General features: G+C 39.5%; 1 protein-coding gene across 3 annotated transcripts in view; it reads right to left on the minus strand.

The window, feature by feature from the left end:
- The window catches only part of SLC1A2 (solute carrier family 1 member 2), an 87,933-nt gene continuing 65,265 nt past the window's right edge, over nucleotides 468–23,135 (minus strand). For all 3 annotated transcript variants that reach the window (XM_021402982.1, XM_021402984.1, XM_021402983.1), the window contains 4 exons: nucleotides 21,119–21,313; nucleotides 18,352–18,486; nucleotides 12,719–12,950; nucleotides 468–9,501 (listed from right to left, as the gene is read on the minus strand). In XM_021402982.1, the coding sequence (XP_021258657.1) occupies nucleotides 9,427–9,501; nucleotides 12,719–12,950; nucleotides 18,352–18,486; nucleotides 21,119–21,313 (637 nt within the window). In that variant the 3' untranslated portion in view covers nucleotides 468–9,426. The remainder of the gene's footprint in view (nucleotides 9,502–12,718; nucleotides 12,951–18,351; nucleotides 18,487–21,118; nucleotides 21,314–23,135) is intronic.

A 23,135-nucleotide genomic window follows, 5' to 3' on the forward strand; every position in this document is an offset into this window, starting at 1 on the left:
TAACGATAACTAAAGAGACCGGAGTTGTTACAGCAGCAGTGTACGTGAACAGGACCAGGCCCGGATGTGGTAACATCCTTCCTCTGGCAGAGCATGGCTCAGACACACAGAGGTGTGAAGCAGGTTTCTAAAGCAACTGCAACCAACTATCACATCCTCCTACTCTTCTAACATTTCTTCCTCCTCCTCCAGCCTTCATTGCCAAGGCTGCTCTAGACTTCACTGCAGTAAGCAGATCCTGGGCTTCATGGCAAACCAGCTCAGCTGCAGCTGGCGCACTGGGACATGTGGAGTATACAGCTCAGGGGACGGATTTCTGGTGCTTTGGCAAACCCAAATCCACCTTCTGCCCTGCCTGCATCCCTCAGCTTCTCTCATCCATCTGTCTGCTTTATCTAAACTCCTACCCAAAGCATGCCAGCGTTCAGCCCGGGCTGAGAGCAAAACTCACAGATATAAGGCAGGAAAATTATGAATCAACATTTATTGATGATATGTACAGAGGAGGTACAACACTTAGTGAAATATTATATTCATGACTATTTCCAGTATAGAAAGAATGTCCAGTTTGTTTTATACATGAAAGTTACAGAAATCAGTTCACACTGTAAGAAAGCATTAAAACCAAATGACTACAGGTAAAGTGTAAAGATCTGAACTACAAAAATAGACTTAGTCTACAAAGCATTCCAGCTACAATATACAAGAACAGAGCCCGGAGCGGAGTTGGGAGAAATTTTATCATCTGCATTCATTAGTTAATGAAGTGTGCTATAGTTACTGTACAGTATGTTTCAAAATCTGGGGAACTTCTTGAGTAAAACAAAAAGAACCAATCTGATTCCTACTGCTTTTTATTCCTTTCAGGTGAAACATATGAAAATATTCCATCTCATGACTCTCCTCCACTTTCAAGAGGAGGCAAAGGGCATCAGCGCAGGAGCAGGCGGTGCACCGCTCTGTATATTGTGATTCACACTGAAACACCGTAGGAGGACTCACCAAGAAGGATACTTCCTGTGCTTTGGGACTTGATTTTGATCGCTTTCCACTTAACAGGGCAAGAACATATTTATGAGAACCAAGTTCAGGTACCTTGGGCATGAACCAGCTTTTGTTTGCTTTCCCACCCAAACTCTTTCAGAACCACCTTCAGCTTCCGCCCCAGAAAAGTCACTTTCTTACAGATCTCAAACATCGTTCTGATTTCTGAAGAATCTTGCCACTGAATACATAGCTCATATGTCTGTTGTATGATAAGCTTTATGATCAGACCTACTTCTTGTAAATAACAATCCCCTGGACTTCAACCACAGTGGTTCAAGAAGCACTTAGCTTTGCACTTATTTTCAGCAGTATTTTCCAGCATATTTGCCTATCAATACCCTTTTCAAACAATGTCAGAAGCAGTGGATCCTTGCCCATGAGTCACACGCTGCACAAGTAGCAGAGAGAGCACCTAGCAGAAAGGACTTGTTTTCCCCTTGCTCATTGTGCTAATTTAGACAGTGACTTTCTGAACTTCTGGTGCTAGAGTCCCAACATGTCAAGCAAACAAGAAGAAAAAAAAAACAAAAAAAAAACCGAATCGCTCCATGTGTGCATTAGTTCTTAGTGTCATAACAAGTGCACTCATGAGGCAGCACATTGATGCTGGCATCGCTTTCGCTCACTACCAGGGAAACACATGCATGCAGGTACTGACATGTACCATGCCAGGTGGAGAGCTGAAAACTAAATAACATATTTACAGTAAGTTGGCTGCATACATTATTCTGAACGTTATCAGAACAGAATAGTCCATAATCAACCGATAAAGCAGCTACTAAGCTATGAAACTGACTCAGTTGAATGGCCAGAAGGAAAACAAAGCCAGACAAAAGAACAAAACCCAAAAGTAGAACAGAATTTTGAAAGTCAGCCTAATTTCCTACTATGGCTCAATACACAATGACCAATTAAATTAAATTAAAGCACCACTACCCATACTGTACACACCATTTCACTGAAATTACACATTGATTGCTACATTATCTACACTAAGTGCAGAGAGGCACTGGACATCATGCTTCAACAAAATGTCAAAACTGGTAACAATGAGGTTTTACAGCTATTAGAACTATTCTACCTGCAGTTCTTATTAATACCTGGTACAAGTGATTTAAAGTACAAGAAAGAGATTATAATATAAGGGTACATCAACACACTTCCTACATGTCTATCTACTAGAAATTTAGTCACCAAAACCTCAGCAGAATAACACGGCCCCACAGAGTTCTGAATAAGTGGAGAGATAGCCAGTATCAGTTTCACTGGGACAGTAGTATTTGCTATTTAATGTTTTGCTTTGAATCACAGTCAAGGAGCTAGCTGGCCATAAGGAAAATTACATGTGATACGATGTTATTACTATTTATATTAATTTATTTTTAGTCCCCTCCAAACAGTTCTTTGTTCAGTAAATAAAAATTATTGTAGCCATAGCCTTAATCCCAACAGGTATTTGTCTAACGGGAACAAATAGCTGTAAAAGAGAAGAAACTTCCACTCGTCCTAGTCAAAAAATATAGTGTCTGATCTCTTTAAAGACATAAGAAAGCAGGAGGTATTTCTATGGATGCTACCCAATTGCGTTGGTCCCATGGTGGTTTTGTTGGTCCCCTTTCAAGAAGGCAAAGGTAGGTGGCCAAGTCATGAAGTCTTTCTGCAGACTGAACTCATGTACACTGCACTGTAGCATGATGGACTGAGCACCTGATAGTCTATTTTTTGCCTACCCAGATGTCCAGTTTTCTTTAATCAGTAGTCTGAGTCAGTCAGTTATACATGATCAGGCCCTAAGAAAAATCTGCAGGATTTGGCAAAGGTAACACCAGGAAAAATGACAAAAATGAGGGGCGATTGCCCAAGACAGTCAATCTAGAAGATTGTTCAGGTTATTATAACATTGTTCCATAATGAACTGCAGCATTTAAGGACATCTTGAAATTCCTATTTGCTTCTTGCATTTTGTGCTTTGTTTATAATTCATCACTAAACATATCACAGAGACATTTCATTGATCCTAAATGTTATGAAGAAACTGGTTTTGTTCTAAGATCACCTTTAAATGACTATCCTCCTATCATACATGGTCATATAGAAAATATTATAAGAAAATATTAGAGTCTGTAAATTACAGATACTAGGTAATTTAGTTCAGTCTACACTGTAGTTTCCAGAGAACAAGTACAAACCCCTAAAGCCTATATTAATAACTGAATCAGCATTGAGTAAAGTGTATTTAACAATATAAATACACATGCAGCTTTTTTCTCATGCATACTACAAACTACGGTTCACACCGGATCATGGGAACTGGGCTATATTTAAGAAAGGGGCAGGATATGTTGGGTGGGAGTGTATGCAATTGTCTTTAAGAAGGAAGGACAACCTGTAGCACACAAGGACTCACAAGCCCATACATGACACCGAAATGGACATGCCACAATCTACAATACCAACTGCAAAATCAATTTGTAAACACAGTTTGCATACAGTTTTAAAAACTGTAGAAAAGAAATAGAAAAGAAAGATAGAAAAATCCCTGCACGCTACCCTATTTGTGTACATAACGATACACAGGTACCAGACCATCCAGGTTGTGCGATGCTGTCCATGACAGTTTCCTTTCATGTAATGGTGTACACCACAAAGCGTCATTAAAAACAATTGCAGGGCCCCTGAATTTTGAAAAATCATACTGGAAGGAGCATCCAGCAGCATTGGCTATGTAGCAAAACACTGATAGAGATGAAAGGGGATCAAGGTTTGTGTGAAGCAAGAAATCTCAGAAGCCTTCCTGCTTCTCCAAATCCTGTGTTAGTTTGTTGGTTGTTTCCACCCTGGGCTAGTAGAGACCTACTCAGTGGCTCAGTCATATGCTCTAGCATTTTTTCATGTTCAGAGCCTGGGTTTTCTGTAAGAATGCTAGCTGCAAAAGCACGACCACCTTAACCATTAGCATTTGTACTGACTCAGTAATGGGAAGCCACCAAGCCTCCCCCAGCCAGGGGAGATATTGCTAGGACAGTGGGCGCAGCGGAGGGATGGTTCACCAGAGCCCTGTGCCAGGGAGCCCACTCATGAGAGTAAGGGAATTATCAGCACCTGGGCATCAGCAGTTCAGCTCATTCATAGCAGCAGATTTCAATTTAATATCAGACATGATTAGGAGGAAAAAATTAGGAGGCACTCCTTGTACAGCATAAAGCAATGGAAGTCCTGCCGTAGGCAAGCAGAACTGGAGCCTGTGCTCTTCTGAGGCTTACGGAAAGATGTCTGCAGGGAGGGAAGATCAATGATTTCCAAAGGAAAATGCACTTAATATATTGTTTCACGTACATTTTGAACAAGAACATAACACTTAAAAATAAGGTGGTGAAGCTGGACTGCCTTCTTTTGACACTTCAGCATTGTAATTCTTTTTCCCCCCAATACTTGATGCCACCCTCTATTTCCAGTTACTGAGTCAATGGAAATCGGGTAAATATTTTTCCTTCAAAGTCATCAATATGATTAGAGAAAAGAAAATCACTCTTTACACAGAGAGTGTTTTCTGGTGGGAGCAGGATTGTTCACGGAATCCTGTGCAGGGAAGCAAGCGCAACAGTAGCTGAGGTGAGCTACACCACTACTATGATTAATATGAAAAATATCTTAATGGTATCCTTACAAGTCACAGTAATAAAATCAAGGGTAGTCTTCTGGCTCATAACAGACTAATATTACAGTACATTTTTATAAAGTGCCCTTATTCAGCCTTCTGTAAATTAATTCAAATGCAGCAATAGGAATAGACTAATGGAGCTAATGAAATGAGAAACAGTTATACCTTATGTCTCCACAAAAGGATTTCTCTGAGCCTAGTACTATAGCTCAGAGCCTTTGAAAACTTATTTACAGAAGTGAACGTCAGAGGTAAGAGTTAATACTGCCTGTGTTTTGGGGGATTTGTGCGATCACTGCTGTGTTGCTACAACAAGGCTGAAACAACACAAGAGAAGGCGAGGAAGCAAAGAAAATCCAGACAGTTGCCAGAACAAATTTGTTCAAACACTGCTGCTGCAGTTTCTCATATGAACAGTTGGCTCTTCTGAGTATCAACTACCAGAAATGTAATGGCCTTGGCAGTGCTGGAAAACAAATCAGAAATCCATACTACTCACACCTTTTAAAGTGGCACGTGGAATTCCATGTGCTTTGAGAAAGAAATGAAGATGAGCTGTATCTCAGGGAAAGAAGAGAAGAAAAAAAAAAAACTTAATGACAGTGACCCTTATTTATGCGCTGAGTTTCAAACTCATTGTTGGACTTGTAGTATGAAAACAAAAAAGAAGCATCTTAGCAAAAAACTTTGAGGGTGTGAGAATCACCTTCATCTTAAGCAGCAGACAAAGACTGTTGACTCTGATGGGATTGTGAAATCCCTTAGTACTTAGTAGAGACAGGAAGAGACTTGACCTTTCCTGGAAGCCCGTGATTCCCCTGGATTTCAGTGGAACTTTCATGTAGCCAGCACATTGCCGGCACAGGTTTTACTAAGCAAGCATAGTTTTTCTAAGACGTAATGAGTTTCTCACTGATTCAAATGGAAGAAGCACACATCACATCATGGCTCACGTGGCTTGTCCCCTGCCTACCTGAAGCATCTCCCTGCGTAATACCCACATGCATTTCTCACAGTGCTGGTGCAGCCTCTGTTTTCTAAGGGAAGAAATCAAGATAAAAACTCTGCAGGAAAGTGTTTCACTTCTTTAGCTTTAACGTGCAGTGTGCTTTAGTTTCAATGAACGGATATCAAGAGAATGCTGACCTAGCTTCAGCCATGAATGCACAAAGTAAAGGCATAAGTATGTAATTAAGCATGCAATTAACTGACTCTTCACCTGGTTTATACTTTTCCATGTGCCAGTGTGCTGTCAGCAATGCAAAGGGCAAAGGGTATCACAGCTGCACAGACAACACAGAACTGACAGAGCAGCACACAGGGTGAGCATTGGAAGGAAGTGTTAATTCTTCCAGGAACTGCATGGAAAGCTAATCTCTTTCTACTGTGCTTTTCTTTTAACATTGCCACCCCAGCCCTGGAAACAAACACAAAAGGTTTGCCACATGCAAATGTATTCATCAACATTCTTCTAGTTCAACTAGAAAGAGAGTGGTCAGCCCTGCCTGTTGAAATGTGAACTTGAATTAGCTGAGGTGGCCGGTCCCTGGGTTAGTTTCTGTTTATTTAGTTAAGTAGCAACCCAGCCTCATGTGGAATGAGCAAATCGAGAAATGCAAGCCAAGAGTGAGTTACATTTTCCCAGCAAAATGGAAAGCTTTTGATGGTTAAACAGAGTGCTGTGCTGGAGTATCACTATATTAAATATTCAGCCAGGGTGAAAGCAGAGAAGTTTACCAAAAACAACATTTCTCCTTCTCCCACATCCACATTTAAGTAGAGAAATGCAATTGCAATAACTTCTTGAAACATCCCTGAGTTACTGTATGTACAGAATCACTATTTTAAAATCACAGCCTGCTATTCCAGTCCTGTCAAAAGACCCGAATTTATTTTCCCTTGTGTGGGTGGAGTTTCTCTAGCATCTCATTCCTTCCTCCCCTAGTCTCCATCTAAAGAATCGCTCTTCAAAGGACAGCACGTCCCAAGTGGATATGCGTAAGCACGTTGTAAGTATTTCTCAATATGAAATTTTGAGGAGCTGCCCAGTCACACGTTGCTGGCATCCCTTTTTGTTTCCAACCACCGAATGCTTTCAAAATACAGCCAAAAGTCTACGGACTGGTTTTCCAAAGTCACTCGCAAGACCAGTGGTTGCTGTGGCTGCTCCTAAGAGCGGGCCAGTGAGCAGGCATCTGGGCCGGGCTGCCAGGTGCTGCCCCTTGGCCGCCGGGAGGACACTGCCCTAACCAGCCACAAGCATGGCGTCTTGCTCTCAGGTAGGCCCGTCACTCCAGTGGCAGCAAGCTGCTCGCAACACAAGCCTGCACCCTCAAAGGAAGGAAGGCTTTGGGGCACCTGCAGGCCTCCCCAGGCACATCTCTGGCACTTAACCCAGAAGTAACATTGTCTTCACATGCAGACTAGGGCCCCAATTCCAAGATAATCTTAATACCCAGACATTCTGTTCAACACAAACAGAGCAAAGTCAGTGACCTTCTGCTTCCTTCCCTTGCCATCACAAATGCACTTTAAGAAGAAAGTATTCACATTGGTTCCCTTATGTATTCAGAGAAGCAGCAACCGAAGGTTAGTTCAGGTTATTTTCATATCAGTGACCAAAGAAAAGAGAAGATCACCTGCCTACTACTTCTCTGGATATTCTACTGTTCTATACATCACAAAAAATCCTTAACATGATTCCCAGGACCTCTGGAAAAGGTATCCACCTCGAATACATGTTAGAGGCCTACAGAATTCACAGTGGTTCTATATTTGCTAGATTATTCAGGCTGAGTTGCTTAGGGTCATTGTGACGAGTTGTGAGAACAAAATACATGGACAAAAAAAATATTCCACATCAATGAATGCATGACGAGGGGTGCTCTGACAGTGAACTTCGTCTTGCACATCATTAAGAACATGTGCAGCTTTTTCAGAGGTCTTTATATGAATGCAGAGGAGCAAAAGCACAATATATTTATATTCTAATAGCTTCTATAGAGCCAAATACCACTCCACAGTTAAACACGCTACTTCTGCTTACACCCACAACAGGTCTTGAGCACAGATGCTGAATGGCCCGTGTCCCTAGATTTTTCAGCTCTTTTTTCTGCCATTTCTAAGCTCACCATACCTGAGAACCTCTCAGAGTTCCCCCAGGGCCTGCACAGGGCTCACTCTGTGGGTACAGCCTCACAGGGCCCACCTGGCTCCCCTTTGCTATAGAACATTGCTAGTAGTAGAGAGGCATTCACCAGTATCTCAAAATTGCAGAGTATTAACAAGCACCTTTAAAAACACAAGGTGATTACTGTGACTGCAATTTCTTCTGACAGGACGAGTAAGCTATACTATGTTGACAAAACACCATCTTTTTAATGCAGATGCCATGTTCTCTAAGATACATCTTTCTGACAGAGATTTATATCATTTATATTATTTATGATTAATATGATTTATATTCCCTCTGCAAAAGAGGGGAAGACAGAAATATATTCAATGCATTGGTCTAAATCCTGTAATTCTAGCTTATTCTTCATCTGCCCAAACCCTGGCCAAATTCTAGTAACCTTAACAAGGAATTTGGCTTAGTAATAATTTCAGGATTAAGCCATTCTCTGACATATGACATACCTGGAAGACATATACTTCATGCCAAATGCCACTGATGGTTACATTCAAAAACTCCCAATTACTTAGTGTATTATATTCAGAATTTGTTTACAGAGTGTTATCAAATGCCCAGTCATGACATCCTTTCTCATGTTGAGTAGTACCTTACCGAGTAGCCCCTTCCCCATGAGGACTCCCTCTGACATCGGTGGAGTAAGGTGAATAGTAAGGTGCTACCTAATTTAATTAAGAATGACATAAATGAGCCCATGGTATTCTGAATTTTGTACAGCTGGCATGGATTTAGGAATTATCTCCCCTGCAATAATACTGCCTTGTATTATGTGATGCACTGTGGTCACAATAAAATGTGACCTCATAAAATGGAAGTGGCACCTGCCCTGGACAGCTGATAAAAATACATCGCATGCACATGCACATCTAAGGTCTTAATGCCAAATATTAATTGTACTGGTCTAACAAAAGGTCCGGGATAATTTACTGATTCTGCATATTAATCTTGCCCCTGGATCTAAGTTCTCTTTGAAGTACGACTAGGCACAAAAATTCAGTGCTTCCCATGCCGGGAGCTTATTATTACTGTAACAAATAGAAAACTTTAGGGACACTTTCAGAAGCTGTTTCAGCCACACAGTGCTAACTAGATCAAGTATGCCACAAGAGTCACTGAAACACTAGAAGGCTTGCATGAAGTTATATTTTCCTGTAACTTTTTGACCCTGAGTCCCTGTAGTGAGCCGTACTGGCATTATGATCTTTCCATTTTGCAGCATTTACATTCTGTGCGTCTTGAATGAACAGGAAGGCAGGTGAGAACACATCACACTGCATGGAGTACTCTTCAGCTGCGTTGTCCAAACAGTAACACAAGGGAGACAGATGGTTATGGATCATTGTTTGGCAAAGACACTACATTGACTTTATGAGATCTTTGCTAAGTTTCAGTTAAGAAATTAAGTAAGCAGAAACTGTAGATGTTAAATAATTAAAAAAAAAAAAAGATAAATCTTCCTTAATCGTGATATCTTTTACCAGAAGAAAGCTTCAGGACTTATTAAAGATGGAGCTGGGAATCTCTTCCCTTAGTTTTCACGTTTCCAAGGCTCTTCTTCAACAACACTGAAGTCTGCAGATTTGCCATTGGTTGCCAGTGTTACCTGCAAGTAATTATCATCAACAACTGACTTAAAGGCCAACGCACTTTGACAAGAAAAGTCATGACTTTTATAAGGAAGATCATGATATTTACAGGAACTAGATACACCATGTCTTATTATATATGTAAAACATATTTATTCAGAATTCACAACACTCACAAATAGTGAGATTCCTATTAATTTTATATACTAACAAGAAAACACTAGCACTAGAAAAAATGTTTCCTATTTTCTTGGCCTTTGTTGCAGTTCTGTTTTTAATAACTGTTTCAGGTTATACTCCTATCTTCTGTAACTTTTTTCTGGGTTATTTAAACAGCAGATTTGTTTGTTTTGGTCTAGAAAGTTGTACTTTGTCAGTAGAACTTCTTCACAGAGCAAGATAGCCAATGCAAGGATACAAAAAATGTGCACGGCCAGAATAATCATAGATGTGTACCTATTCAATCTCACCTAAAATTACACCACCTTTAAAGAAAAGGAGCAAAAGATATGCTGTGATAGCACTGTTCGTTGAATAACTACTTCTTATAATGTAGTGAAACGTTATGACTATAGTCAGACCAAAAATCCATAGTAATGCTATTTTTGTCTCACACAAATTACAGCACATCGCTCTTGCCCATAAAGATCTGTGCTACATTTTTGTATTTATTAGTATGGTAGAAGACCTACAGTGATCTACCAACTCACAGTGAACAATGGCCAATAGGTTGCATCCCAGAAAGAGGTATAAATAAACCCACGCTTCAACAAAGGTAGCTCCAGACAAATGACTTTTAAAAAAATGAAGGAAAAAAAGGGGTAAAATGTTGGTTTAACTTTGTAAAAATAATCTAGATCTTTATAACTGTGAGAGAACCTTTCTTTTAATGTCAAATTGATAGCTTAATCTTTCCTAACTTACCTTGTAAAATAACATCCTCAGCTTCAAATGAAAACTTAAAGACAGAGATGAAATTCCCCATGCTGGATAAACTGGATGCATGGAAGCATTGGGATATGGAAACATGACAAAATGCACTGATTTTGAAATAAAGTCAAGCTTTTCTTAGATAATTGAAAGGGGAAAACATGCAAATACAGGAACGAACATCTTATTCAGAAATTAAAATCACATCAAGTCATGTGAAATATGATAATAAAAAAATACAAAAATATCATGCAGTAACATCCACTCTACCCCCATGTAAAGGTACACTACTTATTAAAAATGTACACTGACCATGCAAAATTATAAACTAGTAGTACTATACATGGATTATACTACAGAATGTAAATAGAAAGCACATGCTAGCAGATTAGCTTTTCAAAACTCCGACCAGAGTTGCAGTGAACTTTTCACTCCACCAGGACATTTGACAGGATGAAGTCTTTTCAGATTTAACAAACAGCTATTTTGAATCCCCAAATCCTATATTTTTTTGCTTTTGATACTCTAACACTTAGGAGCTGTAGACCACTTCAATATCATCCAAGTGCTTTGCAAATGTCAGTATATATTCATAGCTTATAAATTGGACAGTAACACCACATCATTTTGGCAGCTTGCAGACACACAAGTGACCCACTCAAAGTCAGTCTTATGCTCAATGCCGTAAAACCTGGCTCTTTTCATGAATTTAGAAGTGCAAGGTGAGATCCCATAAAACAAGTTTTTAAAAAGGGCAAAATACTTCATAAGTCACTGGTCCTAGATTTCTACTAAAGAGTGTACTTAAGATGCTATACTGCACCATAAGTCCATGTCTTTGAAGTAAACCAGTGACTCAACTAATGGGAATCAGAAGAGAAATTGAAGGAGAAAAGAAAGTACAGTAAATACTGTATCAAAGGGCAACTACTTTCTAGCTTGGCGTGGATCTCTGAGAGATGGAAAGGAGATTACATTTTCAGTATGCAGCTCCATCAACCTGATTCAGAATGATCCATGTAGCTGTATTTGTCTTAAGTTCACTGAAATTAGAATATTCTCCAAGATAAATAATTTTGAATGAAGTTAATTTAAAAAATATTGAGATATTTCTTTTCATGTAAATTCTTTCTTTTTTTGTTTTTTGTTTTGTTTTGTTTTTTTGTTTGTTTGCTTGTTTTGTTTTCCTGAATTCAGTTTTACTTTGTCCACAAGAAATTCAGGTTTGGCCTGACATTATATAGAAGTAAGCATTTGAAAAAAGGGGTATTCTAAAGAACACTTCCAGACAGGCCATAGGCAGGCGAAAGTGCTAGAAGTGCTTTATTTCCAGCCTACGTGGTGATCTGCTAAAGGACTTACTGTAAGCATTCACAGTTAGATACTGGCTCAGTTGTGGCAACTGAAAGATGCAAGAGAATCTTCTTGGATAAATGGCTGATATAGGCTCACTGTGTCAAAGACAACGCAGAGGATCAGATTAGAGAAAGAAATTAAAAAAAATAATAATTTTTCAAAAGATTTTTAATTTCAAAAGAAATTAAAAGTTCTAGCTTGTTACAGTTTCTTTCTCCTCCTTTTCATTTAAAAACACTCTTGATTCTAAACTGCCCTGTCCTAGTGGTGGCTGCTTTGTAAACTTCTAGCCACTAACCACCCCAGCTGTCTTCTCCTTCAACCGGTGGGGTTTCTCAAGCTCACTTTGCTCTGATCAGGACATTATTGTCACTATTAATAATCCATGTTAGTTACAGCAAGGATTAGAAAGAGAATATGATGCTTGTGTCTTAATGATCCAGGAACGATGGAAGCAAAGCATAAGCATGCTGATGAGTGCAGGAGCATTCAGATGCTAAAGTGCATTCAATATGTCCGTTTCTGAACAGCATATCATGGAAGGCAATCAGCAAACGACAACACCTGTATTTGGACTGCAGATACCCTTCATTTGAAGTTGGCAATTAAGTTCTCTGTTGCCAAAGAAAATTAGGTAAATGTCCACAGAATGTGATGCCATATTTTCTGCGTCTTGGCATATTCCATAATACGCTGCATCTTGCCTTTTGATATGTAAACAATGTACATGATTTTTCTTCTCAAACGACAACTTTTAAGAAGAGTGCAAAAATTCATCTTTTGAACTGCTCAGACTCATTCAAAACGTCTGGGATTCATGGAGCTTGTTGTCACATTGTTATTTGTGGAACAATTTCAAGAATACATGCAGGTTAAAAAATAAAATAAAATAAAATAAAGCATGCACTGCTATATACAAGTCTCAATATCCATAAATGTGAAAGGTACCTTGCACTCATCTACTATGACTGAGTTGTGAGCTGCAAAAACGCACTGGTTTGAGTTGTTTTCCCTATGATTTTTCATGTCATCATAGATAGACTGAGTCTTGGTCATTTCAATGTCTTCGTGCTCTTTATGATGAGAATCAATGCTGTCAAGTTCTGCCTTGGAAAGGTGGTAGACGATGCCAGCACCAAAGGAATCTCCCACTACATTGACTGATGTTCTCATCCGGTCCCTATAAAAGAAGCAAAAGGCAGAGGCTGAATGGCACGAGAGGAAGAAAAAGTCAGGCCTGAAAGCCCTGTTAATGTTGCAGTTATTGCACTTATTTCAGAAGATTTATGGCATCTTTAGAATAGAAAGATGGTCGCTTTCAAGTGAAATTCAAAAAACTTGCCTTTCCAGGGGATGTGTTCAGACAGGAAGGATGTGCTAACTCCCATGGCCCAGCTGCTCATTCTCATGGGTTTTGGCAAAGAGCTTGCACAAGGACACAGCCAAACTGCAGAGCTGTGCTTTGCTGAGATCTCCCTGGCGCCTGCTTCTGCAGCTGAAGGTTTCAGTGTCAGGGTGCCAGACTCACATCATTGCCCTTTGTTTAATCTGAATTTATCAGGGTACTTAACACAGTCAGAGAAAAGGATTTGGGATCTGATGAAGTGTGTGATTGCTGGAATGGATTAACAGCCCCTCCCCTTATTCTTAGCAAGCAAACTACTGGGACGAAATGCCTGAAATGTCTCCATAAGGCTCAAGGCCATCACAGCTCCTCTACTGGCACCATCTTTACAGATGGTCATCTGTCAGATGGCAGCATGCCCGCCCACACTACCATATGGCAGCACACAGTGGATGAGCCAGCCAAATACAGGTCACAGCCTACAAAATGATGAGCATGTGACAGCACGTCAGTACCAAGTGCCCCTCACTGCACAGGGTGCCAGCGGAGGCCCACGTGCTCCAATACAAAGGAGCACGCTCATTGGCACTTCCCAGACAGGATGTCTTTCTCCTGTCTCCTATTTACAGCATGACTCTGTCTGTCAGAAGTGAGGTCATGGCTGTGGATCTTCCCTCATTTCAGACTTCTGCCCAAAACCTCCCAAAAAAGGGAGAATGCAGGACTGTGAGCTCCTGCTGTCTTTCCTGCTGCAGATAGGCTGCACTGCACGTTTTGAAATCATTTACACCTGCCACCTAGATGTGAAGAGCTAGCAGTTCTGGTGTTATATTTGAGCTAAAGCAGCTCCCCCTCCTTTTTTCTTCCATCAAAAGTATAACCAAATAAAAAGTCTAAACCCCCCCCCCCCAAAACAGATAAACCAACAACATCCTTCCAGTTTTGCTTCACATGAATGAAATGCTTTACAGATCTCATCCCATGCCTGTGAAGACTGTTTCAAACCTGGTCAGAGTGACAGAATAGGAAAAAATGACTTTTTAAGAGTTACTTTTAATTAAGACCATCAAATATACTGAACCTTCCCATACAGTGCTCCAAGAACCTCTGCTTCATTTTTATTTATATGAGCAGCATTTGATTGTGAAAGGCTTCACTGATGCCAGACAAGGGAGAGATCATATAAAAGTTGCCAGAAAATGTGGAGAAAACACAAATATAACTGAGGCACGATTCAAATTTTGAATAGGTCATTTGAGGAGATGTGTCAGCCCATATTCATATGTTACTAGCCAAGAGATTCTGTAATACAAACTGCACGCTATTACAGAGCATTGCTATACTAAGTGAGCTGAAATAGACCAGAAGCTTTCTTACAACCAAACAGGCAAAGTCACAGCTGTCAGAAATGATCAGCAAAGTGCCACTGATTTCTTTGGGGCCAAAGAACACACAAGAAAAAGTAAGACTGAGTTTACTCTTTTGTTAAAAATAACCAACAAAATAATTCCAGCTTCTTGGAACTTTGTAAACAAAATTAATATGGAAAGTTGTAACCTACTCACTTGCCCAACAGAACTACTTCTGTACTGTTCATAGCAGACCCTGAGAGGAATAATGGGAAGGAAAGAGAAAGTTCTCTCTCGAAAGTCAACACAACATCTGGTAAGCCTGTGCTTTGATATCACTGGGATGTAATTCTGAAAATCCTGATAAAGGTTAATGCCTGATTTCCATGAACTGGCATAAATATGAACTGGAAGCTTGCTGATGTAGATGTGAAGAATAGAAAGAACAGGAACTGAATTAGGCAGGCCCTCTTGTTTTAATGGCATAGTATGTATATAGTATGCTAATATACAAAAAAAAGTTCTGCTCCCAGAAAGCTTGAAAACCTAGTATATCAACCTTACTGTATTTTAGAAAGATTAACATCTTAGCACACCTTCTAATACAGAGAGTTGGTGACACGTTTAGCTTGCCGTCTCTCTTAGCTGTTGTAGAAAAACTCCTGTGTTTTACAGTTTAACTCAATTCATTTGATTCCCTATTCATAACGTCTAGATATAGAGTAGGTCTAAACGCTCTGAATTTGGATCTAAGCCATGGAGCAAAGTCAGAACTCAAGCAATCTTTTTCTGAGTTACTGAACAAAGGTAGATGCTTAAAATACTGGATTGGCTGCCCAAGCCCATTTTCTCTAATTCCTCTTTCCTCACTACAAATACACTGTATTTCAGGTTGTGCCATGATATTTGTTAAGCTCGTTAGTCTCACATTTGGAAAGAAGCCAGCTTCTAGTTGGAGCAAAAGAAGCTTACTTCATTCCAGCTGTTGGCATATAATTGCTATCCTATTAAATGTCACTGCTGTGTTGTGCTTAGTTTCAAACTGAAAAACTGAGAGAGTTGCAAAATCTTGGGAAACTTGCCTGGTGAAAGAGCTCACTTTGTATGTACGCGTGGGAGAGAGAAAGGTTTAGCAACCTAATCTTTAGATACTGGAGAGACTTGAGAAGAAATCGATACTGAAACCTTTTGGCTTCAATTTGAAGGAAAAACTGCCAAGTTTAAAGCCAATCAAAAGTCAGTTTTGTGTTGCACCATGACCAAACCTTGCAAAGCTGGTTTTGGTAAGACTGCAGTTTCAGATGATGGCGGTATTGTAAAATCAATTGATAGCCTCTTTCATCAGGAATACTGGAAAACTCATAGAGTAACCATTCTTGCAAAGTTTTCATTAACTGGAATTCAAATGCTATAAACGGAGCTATTCCAAAATATTTCTACTTGTTCCAGGAAAGTGGTTTTCATAATACCTCAAAGATTTTCTTCACTTTCTCTTCTACATTCTGTTGTAAATACTGCTGTGATTTTATTTCATAATCTAAAGAAATGGAAGAAGGCAGTGTTCGTAAGTAAAGAAAATATGTTTTTATGACCTTTCATTTCAGATATTCTTAGATATGGTTTGTGTGCCCAACAGATTGCTCAAAAGTTGGTTTGTGTGCCTCTTTTTACCATCTCCAATGTAAGCAACATCATTTTTCATATCTCATTAGACCTCAACACAACCACTGGAAGATGTAAGACAAAGCTGTTAGCCCTGTTGACATATGCTTATTAGCACAGTACCTTCACCAACAAACTTTGTCTTAACTTCACAGCAGTAGTGTCAGGACACACTTTTTCATCTCATTTTTTATCTCCTTTCCCTTTTTCCTCTGTCTTTCACTTCTGAACCACTCTGGAGTTGCATGGCTGATTGTCAGGCCAGAAGGATCCAAAACCAAAGTTTTGTGCTGGAACGTTCTTCTGCTTGGCATTTATTTTGGAAAGATACCATAAAATATTTATTTCTGAAGTACTTTCTCTCAGTTTTCCTTCCTATACTTACATTCATCACTGCTACAGCTCCACAGCAAGATGTTTTTATTTCTCTAAGCAGTGCTGGATAAGCCCGGGGTAACAATACCTAAGCTGAGCCTGAAATGAAACACTTACTGCTGGATCATAACTGCTGGTAACTAACGGTTCTGAGGTTTGCTAGTGTGGGCAGAGCTTCTCAGTCCACAGGAATATTTTTAAATGACATTTCCCTAAAAAAGCAAACAAACCATAGGGTTCTTTTGCACATCCTCCTACCAGCTGCAGAAACCTACCTATTTGCCCCACTTAGAGAGCCAGTAAAAACAGATTTAAAATGAGTATGCACCTCCCTTTGCTTCCTTCTTCCCAGCTGCAGATGTCTACAACACTTTCCTGTTTTCAATCATGACCTCATAAATATATTAAAACCCACAGAATATCACATTTTTCTCTATGCCAGCTGCACTCTGACTACTGAACCCTGCCCTACTCTGACATTCTGAGTCATGATATCATGATATTCAGTTATACATAAAATACGTAATTTTTTCCTGTACTTTTCCAAGCTGTAACTCATTCACTTTTCTCTGAAACAGAATCCAGAGCTGTGCATCATTCTTCACAACTCTTAGTGAAAAGACAGGTAATAACAGATACACTACAGAAGAAATGTCAGAGAATCAACCAAAATCTTGAATTCTTCTCAGTAGGCCAAGAGATAACGACGAGAAAATCATTTTCTGTTTCAGCTTAACATTCTTAACACGGCTATTACTTCTTGCATAGTTTTAGTAGTGTATCTGGGACTGAAAGCTACCACAAATGAGCAGCTGAGACTGCAAGCATAGGAAGAAATGCACAAATAGTGTAGAACACTTACATCTCCCATTTCAGGTACCACAGCTGGAACAATAAAAACATGTCTTTATTACGTACAAGTATATTAGGGGAGAGATGGCCATTGACCATAATATGCTGTGCTGCAATGGTGCAAGACAGTATAAACCCCTGAGAGCCAAGAACAACTTAGAGGACCTCCTGAGTCCCTGTCAGCCTGCTGTCAAATGACAATACAGTAAAGGATATGGCATGACAAATACTCCATCTACATTTACAGCTTCTGCATTCAAATGTGGAAGAACAAAAAGTCCAGACAACTGGACTGGGTTGTTTCTTGTCTGAGAACCCACAGTGGTACTGAAAGACTTTGATTGCAAGTCCTTGAAGATGAAAGTTGGTCTTTCCAGGTTGAAGAATCTGTCAGTAAAACCAGGTTAGGGAATGACCTTCCCTCTTTCTTTCTGATTTTTTTCTTTGGTTTATACTCTGCTTTAGAACAGTTTCTTTCTTCAGAGCATTTTACTTTCTTATGTACAAAAAGAAATTTACCCTCTCCACAATCAGAATAAAATATTTGATACTACAACTGCCCAAATCCCCCCCCATAGCCTGTTGACAACATAGTGATGGAACCCCCATATTCAGCATTTGTCTTAAAATAATGCCGAGAAGTATATGAAACAGAAAGATGAAAATGTAGATCAGAAAACTGCTTTTGAGCTCTGTCTGTGATAGGGAGGCATCATTAGGAAGACAAAAATGTATGATCCTTGGGCCCATGCTCATACAAGAAGATCCTCTGCTCACAAAAATGGACCTTATTAGCTTTGTAACCATTTCTACCACCTGAGAAGCTGCTTTCAGTGTCTCCTTCCTCATCAAATGGTCCGTGCCTATTTTCTCCTTTGCTCCATCTGTAGAGAACTCTAAGAATCTTCTCTAAGATCAATAGCTGAAAAGCACTACAGACAAGTAAGCATTCCTTCACTACTTTTTCTGCAATGAACAGTGAAGTCAGCACAACTTACAATAGCCAGTCAACAGCAACAAGCAAACTGATGTCCTGGGTAGGGAGACCCACTGCAGTCAGGATCAGAAGCATAGTGACGAGTCCTGCGCTGGGAATACTGGCAGCTCCAACACTTGCAAGAGTGGCAGTCAAACTGCAAAAACAAAAATCAAATGGGAGTAGCAGGAAGAGGAACATGAACTTTTGTTGCTTATTCATGTGATCAGAAGGAAGGTCTTATTCTTAGATGGTTCATTTATGTTTATTCATGGCACGTGAAGACTGAATTTTGAGGTAATGATTGAGAGAAAGTGGTTATTATCAAGTATAGAAGAACAGAAATCTTGGTATCCAAAAATTTCACAGTGCAAGGCAGTGATGTACCAAGCCTAGATACAAAACAGTCTAGATGAAAATGCAGAATTTTTCTGATAGGTTCACAAATCCAAAACTGTATTTGCTTTAGCCTCTCTTCTTTTCTGATGAAGACCAATAAAGTGCATATCAGTGATTCAAATACTGAACTCTGTAAAAAGAGAAAATAGACTATAACAAATAACATCACTGGACAATACTACATAGAATGTAAAAGAAATTTGTCAGAGAACAACCCAAGGGGAGGAAAAAAGAGAGGAGGAGAAGGAAAAGAAGAAGAAAATAAATAGAAAAAAAAGGAGAAAAAGAGGAAAAGAGAAGGAAAAGAAGGACAGAAAAAAATAAAAAAGGGAAAAAAGAAAAGAAGAAAAAAAGGAGAAAATGAGGAAAAAAAAATTCTATCATCGTTTTAAAACGGAGCACAGACTTAAATAACGTGGTTGTAATTTTGTGGGTGTACCCAACAAATCTGAAAGTGCTTCCAACACAGAAGTAGGAGAAGAAGGTCTCAGGGGGAAAATCTTTGGCTCTTAGTCACTGAACTAATCTATGAGGATGTCAGCCTGATCTAGACCTGCGAGACAGCTGGGTTTGACCCGGACAGTCCAGGTCACAGTGTGTTTATCAAGTGTCTGGGTTAGAGTGCAACCTGGCCTTCCAAACCTTCAGACAGATTCCAGTAGGTAGGTTGCTTTGCACTGCCATCAGGCTCTGCACAGGGTGCCAGCTCCTCGGGCACTGCCAGCCTGTGTTGGTGAGAGAGCATTTCCAAGCTCTGCCAGGAGAGGCTCTTTGCTGGCCTTCCCATAGCAGCATGCACAGGGTTGCAGGGGAAAGAAGCTGACACTGCTAAGGTCTAAACAGTCTGGCTTAGCCACCACTTCTGAGACCGCCCTCTCCCAATGAAGATAGGACATCAGAGATCATCTGCATGATCAATATGAAGTAACTATGACTAGTCAAAGACTAATAAGGTCATTGTGAATTTATATCCAGGTTATTTGAATATCCCCAGTATCACAATTGGGATTGACAGGAAAAACCTAATAACTTCCCATTCATTAGTATTGTCAGCTGGAATGGTGGGGGTTGTACAGGGTAGGCTCTTGTCATAACACTGGAGCAGAAATGCTCTGCTGTGTGAAGAGAAGAACAGTCTTCCTACAGATAGCCCAAAGTTGCCTACTGCTTATCTAATGTGAGTCCTAGTTGATGACCACAGCCTTAACTGGTGCGAGCAGACAGAGCGAGAGCCAGTTCCTCTGAGGAGGGAAGAGGTGTAACTCAGGTTTGGGCTTAGCTGACTTTAATTGCCCTGATCTTAATTTGGTTTTTAAAAGTGGCACCTCTGAAATTACTGTTCTCATTTTTATCAGGCTAAACCTGAATATATCACTTCTCTTCATTAGAGGCAGTACTGAACGTTTTAGAAACCTTGTTTTTACTGTTTTAGGGGCTTGGGCAGAAGGTAAAGAAATGGAAAAACTGCTGCTAATATAGCTGGGTAAGGAACTCAGAATTATATACCCCTATGCAGAAACTTCTTAAGTGTTGCAAGGGTTTAATAAAAGAAAGGTGGGTGGGTGAAAACTACAGGAAGAAGGCATACTTAGCAGCCTTCAATTGTGGTTTACATTTTAACTACTCAAAATATTAGGCCTGGTGTCTTCATCAGGTTTTCCATTGTACATTAACTATAGCTGCAGCAGTCATAACTTTGCCTTTGTTTCTTAATAGTCACCGTATCTAATGGGTCTTAAAACTCCATTACAGTAAACGGTCCTGAATCACTTTTACCCATTTTGAATGGGTACTTTCCTTTGCTCTTCCAGAGATTCAGCTTCGTCCTTAATATGAAGAGTTGATATGAAAAGAACAGAGCTAGCATTCTCTGGGTTAGAGAGAAATAATCCAGGAGTACCTAGATCATGCTGCAGGCAGTCTCTCCCTCAGGACTTTTTACACTCAGACCATTGTTTTTGCTGTTCACAGAAGTGCAAAAACAACAAACAAACAAACAAAAAAAAACGAACAAAGACATAGATAAATGTTTAGGAATATTTTTTTTCTTCCAATATACATAAGCAGGTACGTTCTAGAACGTTAATGCCCCGTATATCACTTGAAGCATCCCTCTATACTAAAAGGCACTGCATTGGACAAAAAAATGCTCTATTTCATAGAGCATCTTCAACTGCAAAACGACACAAACACCACTAGGATGCACTGAGGGTGCAAAAGATAAAAGATTAACATCACCAGAAAACCAGGACCTACATATATGACATTCTTTTGCATACCATTATCTATGGGTTTCACAGAGGATCTCAGAGCCACTGAGAAGACAGACAACTGAAAGCTTCACCTTGTACTGTCTGTAGGAACAAAGCTTGCAATAATTTTGAACTGACCTCACAGTAACTATCTGGCCTCCATCCAGCTCAATTCCGTTCATCTGTGCTATGAAGATGGCAGCCACAGCTTCATAAAGGGCAGTTCCATCCATATTAATAGTTGCTCCAACAGGAAGAACAAACCTTGTTACACGCTTATCAATGCCTAGATTTTCTTCAAGACACCGGAATGTGACAGGCAGTGTTCCAGCACTGAAGGAGAGAAAGCAAATAAGTAAAGACATCATTTTAATATAATATATATACAAGGAAGCAAAGTCAGAAATTCTGCTCTTTGTTTTTCTACTTTCAGCTGTGATTCAAGTTTTGGCCGTTGTTTCAATTAAATCTACATTTAGCTGGAGGTGGGACTGAGGCCAAGGCACGAACTCAACTTCAGGAGGGATGAGAGCTTGAGAGATTGTAGGTGAAGCTTTCAGACTTATTTATGAATTATTTCTTCTTGCATTTTGCTTAAAGAGACCAGTTCCCAATGTTTTCTGATGAACAGAATTACAAGCAAAGGGGAAAATCCTAAATTTACTTGATTGTAAATTTACTTTGAAGGGAGAAATCAGTGCTGCAATACTGAATTAAAAAAAAAAAGCAGGCAAATATATACAAAACCCATGCAGCTCCCAGACACTGGAGGACAGGAAAGAATACAAAACACAGTCAGAGTACAAGAAAAGATGTGAAAGATGGCTGGAAGAGGGCTCCTTGCACTGATCTGCAGCGTCTTGTCTCTGTGGGAATCAGTCAGGCTATTCCATTCACTTGTTCAAAATAAAACACCTTCATCTAAAAATACTCTTGAAAACAGAATATACTCCTTCCCTGTATATGTAAATATCTTTTACTTCCCTTCCCTAGCAGCACGTCTGCCTGCCTCAGGCAAAGGACTTGCTGCAACAAGTATGAAACCCACACAGGAGCATGTTTTGGTTCCTTACTTTTCCGTATTACCTCTGAGGTCAAGTTCACCACTAAATGAAGTTGGTTGCTGCCTGAAAAGCCATTCTGAAAACAAACCTGACCTTGAGAAATGCATTTTAATTGGCGTCTCATACAGAAGCAGCTGAAGAACATCTGCTGTGGTTTATTTGCTTTTCTTCATCTGAGTTGGCAGAATTTCTCAAAGGCCTTCACTATCACGTACCACTGATGCTGGTGTCACTGCCCCTACAAAAATACTAGTTTGCTTATAAAGGAGTAAAGGACTAGACCCACCAAATTTTCTCATAAAAATACTTACAGTATATTGTTTCTAGTGCCTTGTAATTTCAGAATATTTCCAACTCTTTAATTCATCCATTACCACAGCGATGCTATTGGGTACAAAAACTGTAATCTTTCCATTTTACAGATAATTAAACCAAGGAAAAGGTTTATTACGGAATGACGAGATTACGAACTATAAAGATGTAGTGCTATAAAAAATGTCCTAGGTTATGTGGAAACAAGCACATGAGGCTGACATACATCACATGAGATGTGTTGAAAATTCAAACCATTTTGTACTGGCAGATATCTAAGTCATTTCTTAAATGAATCCTCTTGTCCCACACCTATGGAAATAGGTCTCCGAAGACATGAGTTTGTCGATCCGCATCTTGTGCTCAAATAACTAGACCATTGTTTGTTCAAAGAAGTGATTTTTTTTTAACAGATGCCAATAAGTCAGATACATAGTATTAATCATTTGTGTTCTAGAATCTTTACAAATATATACTTGCATTTATGATTTATTTTAATTAAAGTTAATTGAATGTTTAATATTGTCTGTTTTTAGTCAAATCAAAGAGAATTCATACTTTCTAAAAAAAAATGTATTGTTCTCTCATATGTTACTCTGGTTATATTTATAGCAGATAGACAAAATTATACGGTGAGTCATTAACCAATATTTGTACTTCACTTTTAAAGTCAATACCATTATCACTTTGCCCTTTACAGTAAAGGTACTCCCATATCTTATTAAAAGAGGAACAGAATAGAACGTAGTTCACCAATGCACATTAAAACCCAGTCCAAT

Source organism: Numida meleagris, chromosome 6 (genome assembly GCF_002078875.1).
Source record: "Numida meleagris isolate 19003 breed g44 Domestic line chromosome 6, NumMel1.0, whole genome shotgun sequence".
Lineage (NCBI taxonomy): Eukaryota > Metazoa > Chordata > Aves > Galliformes > Numididae > Numida > Numida meleagris.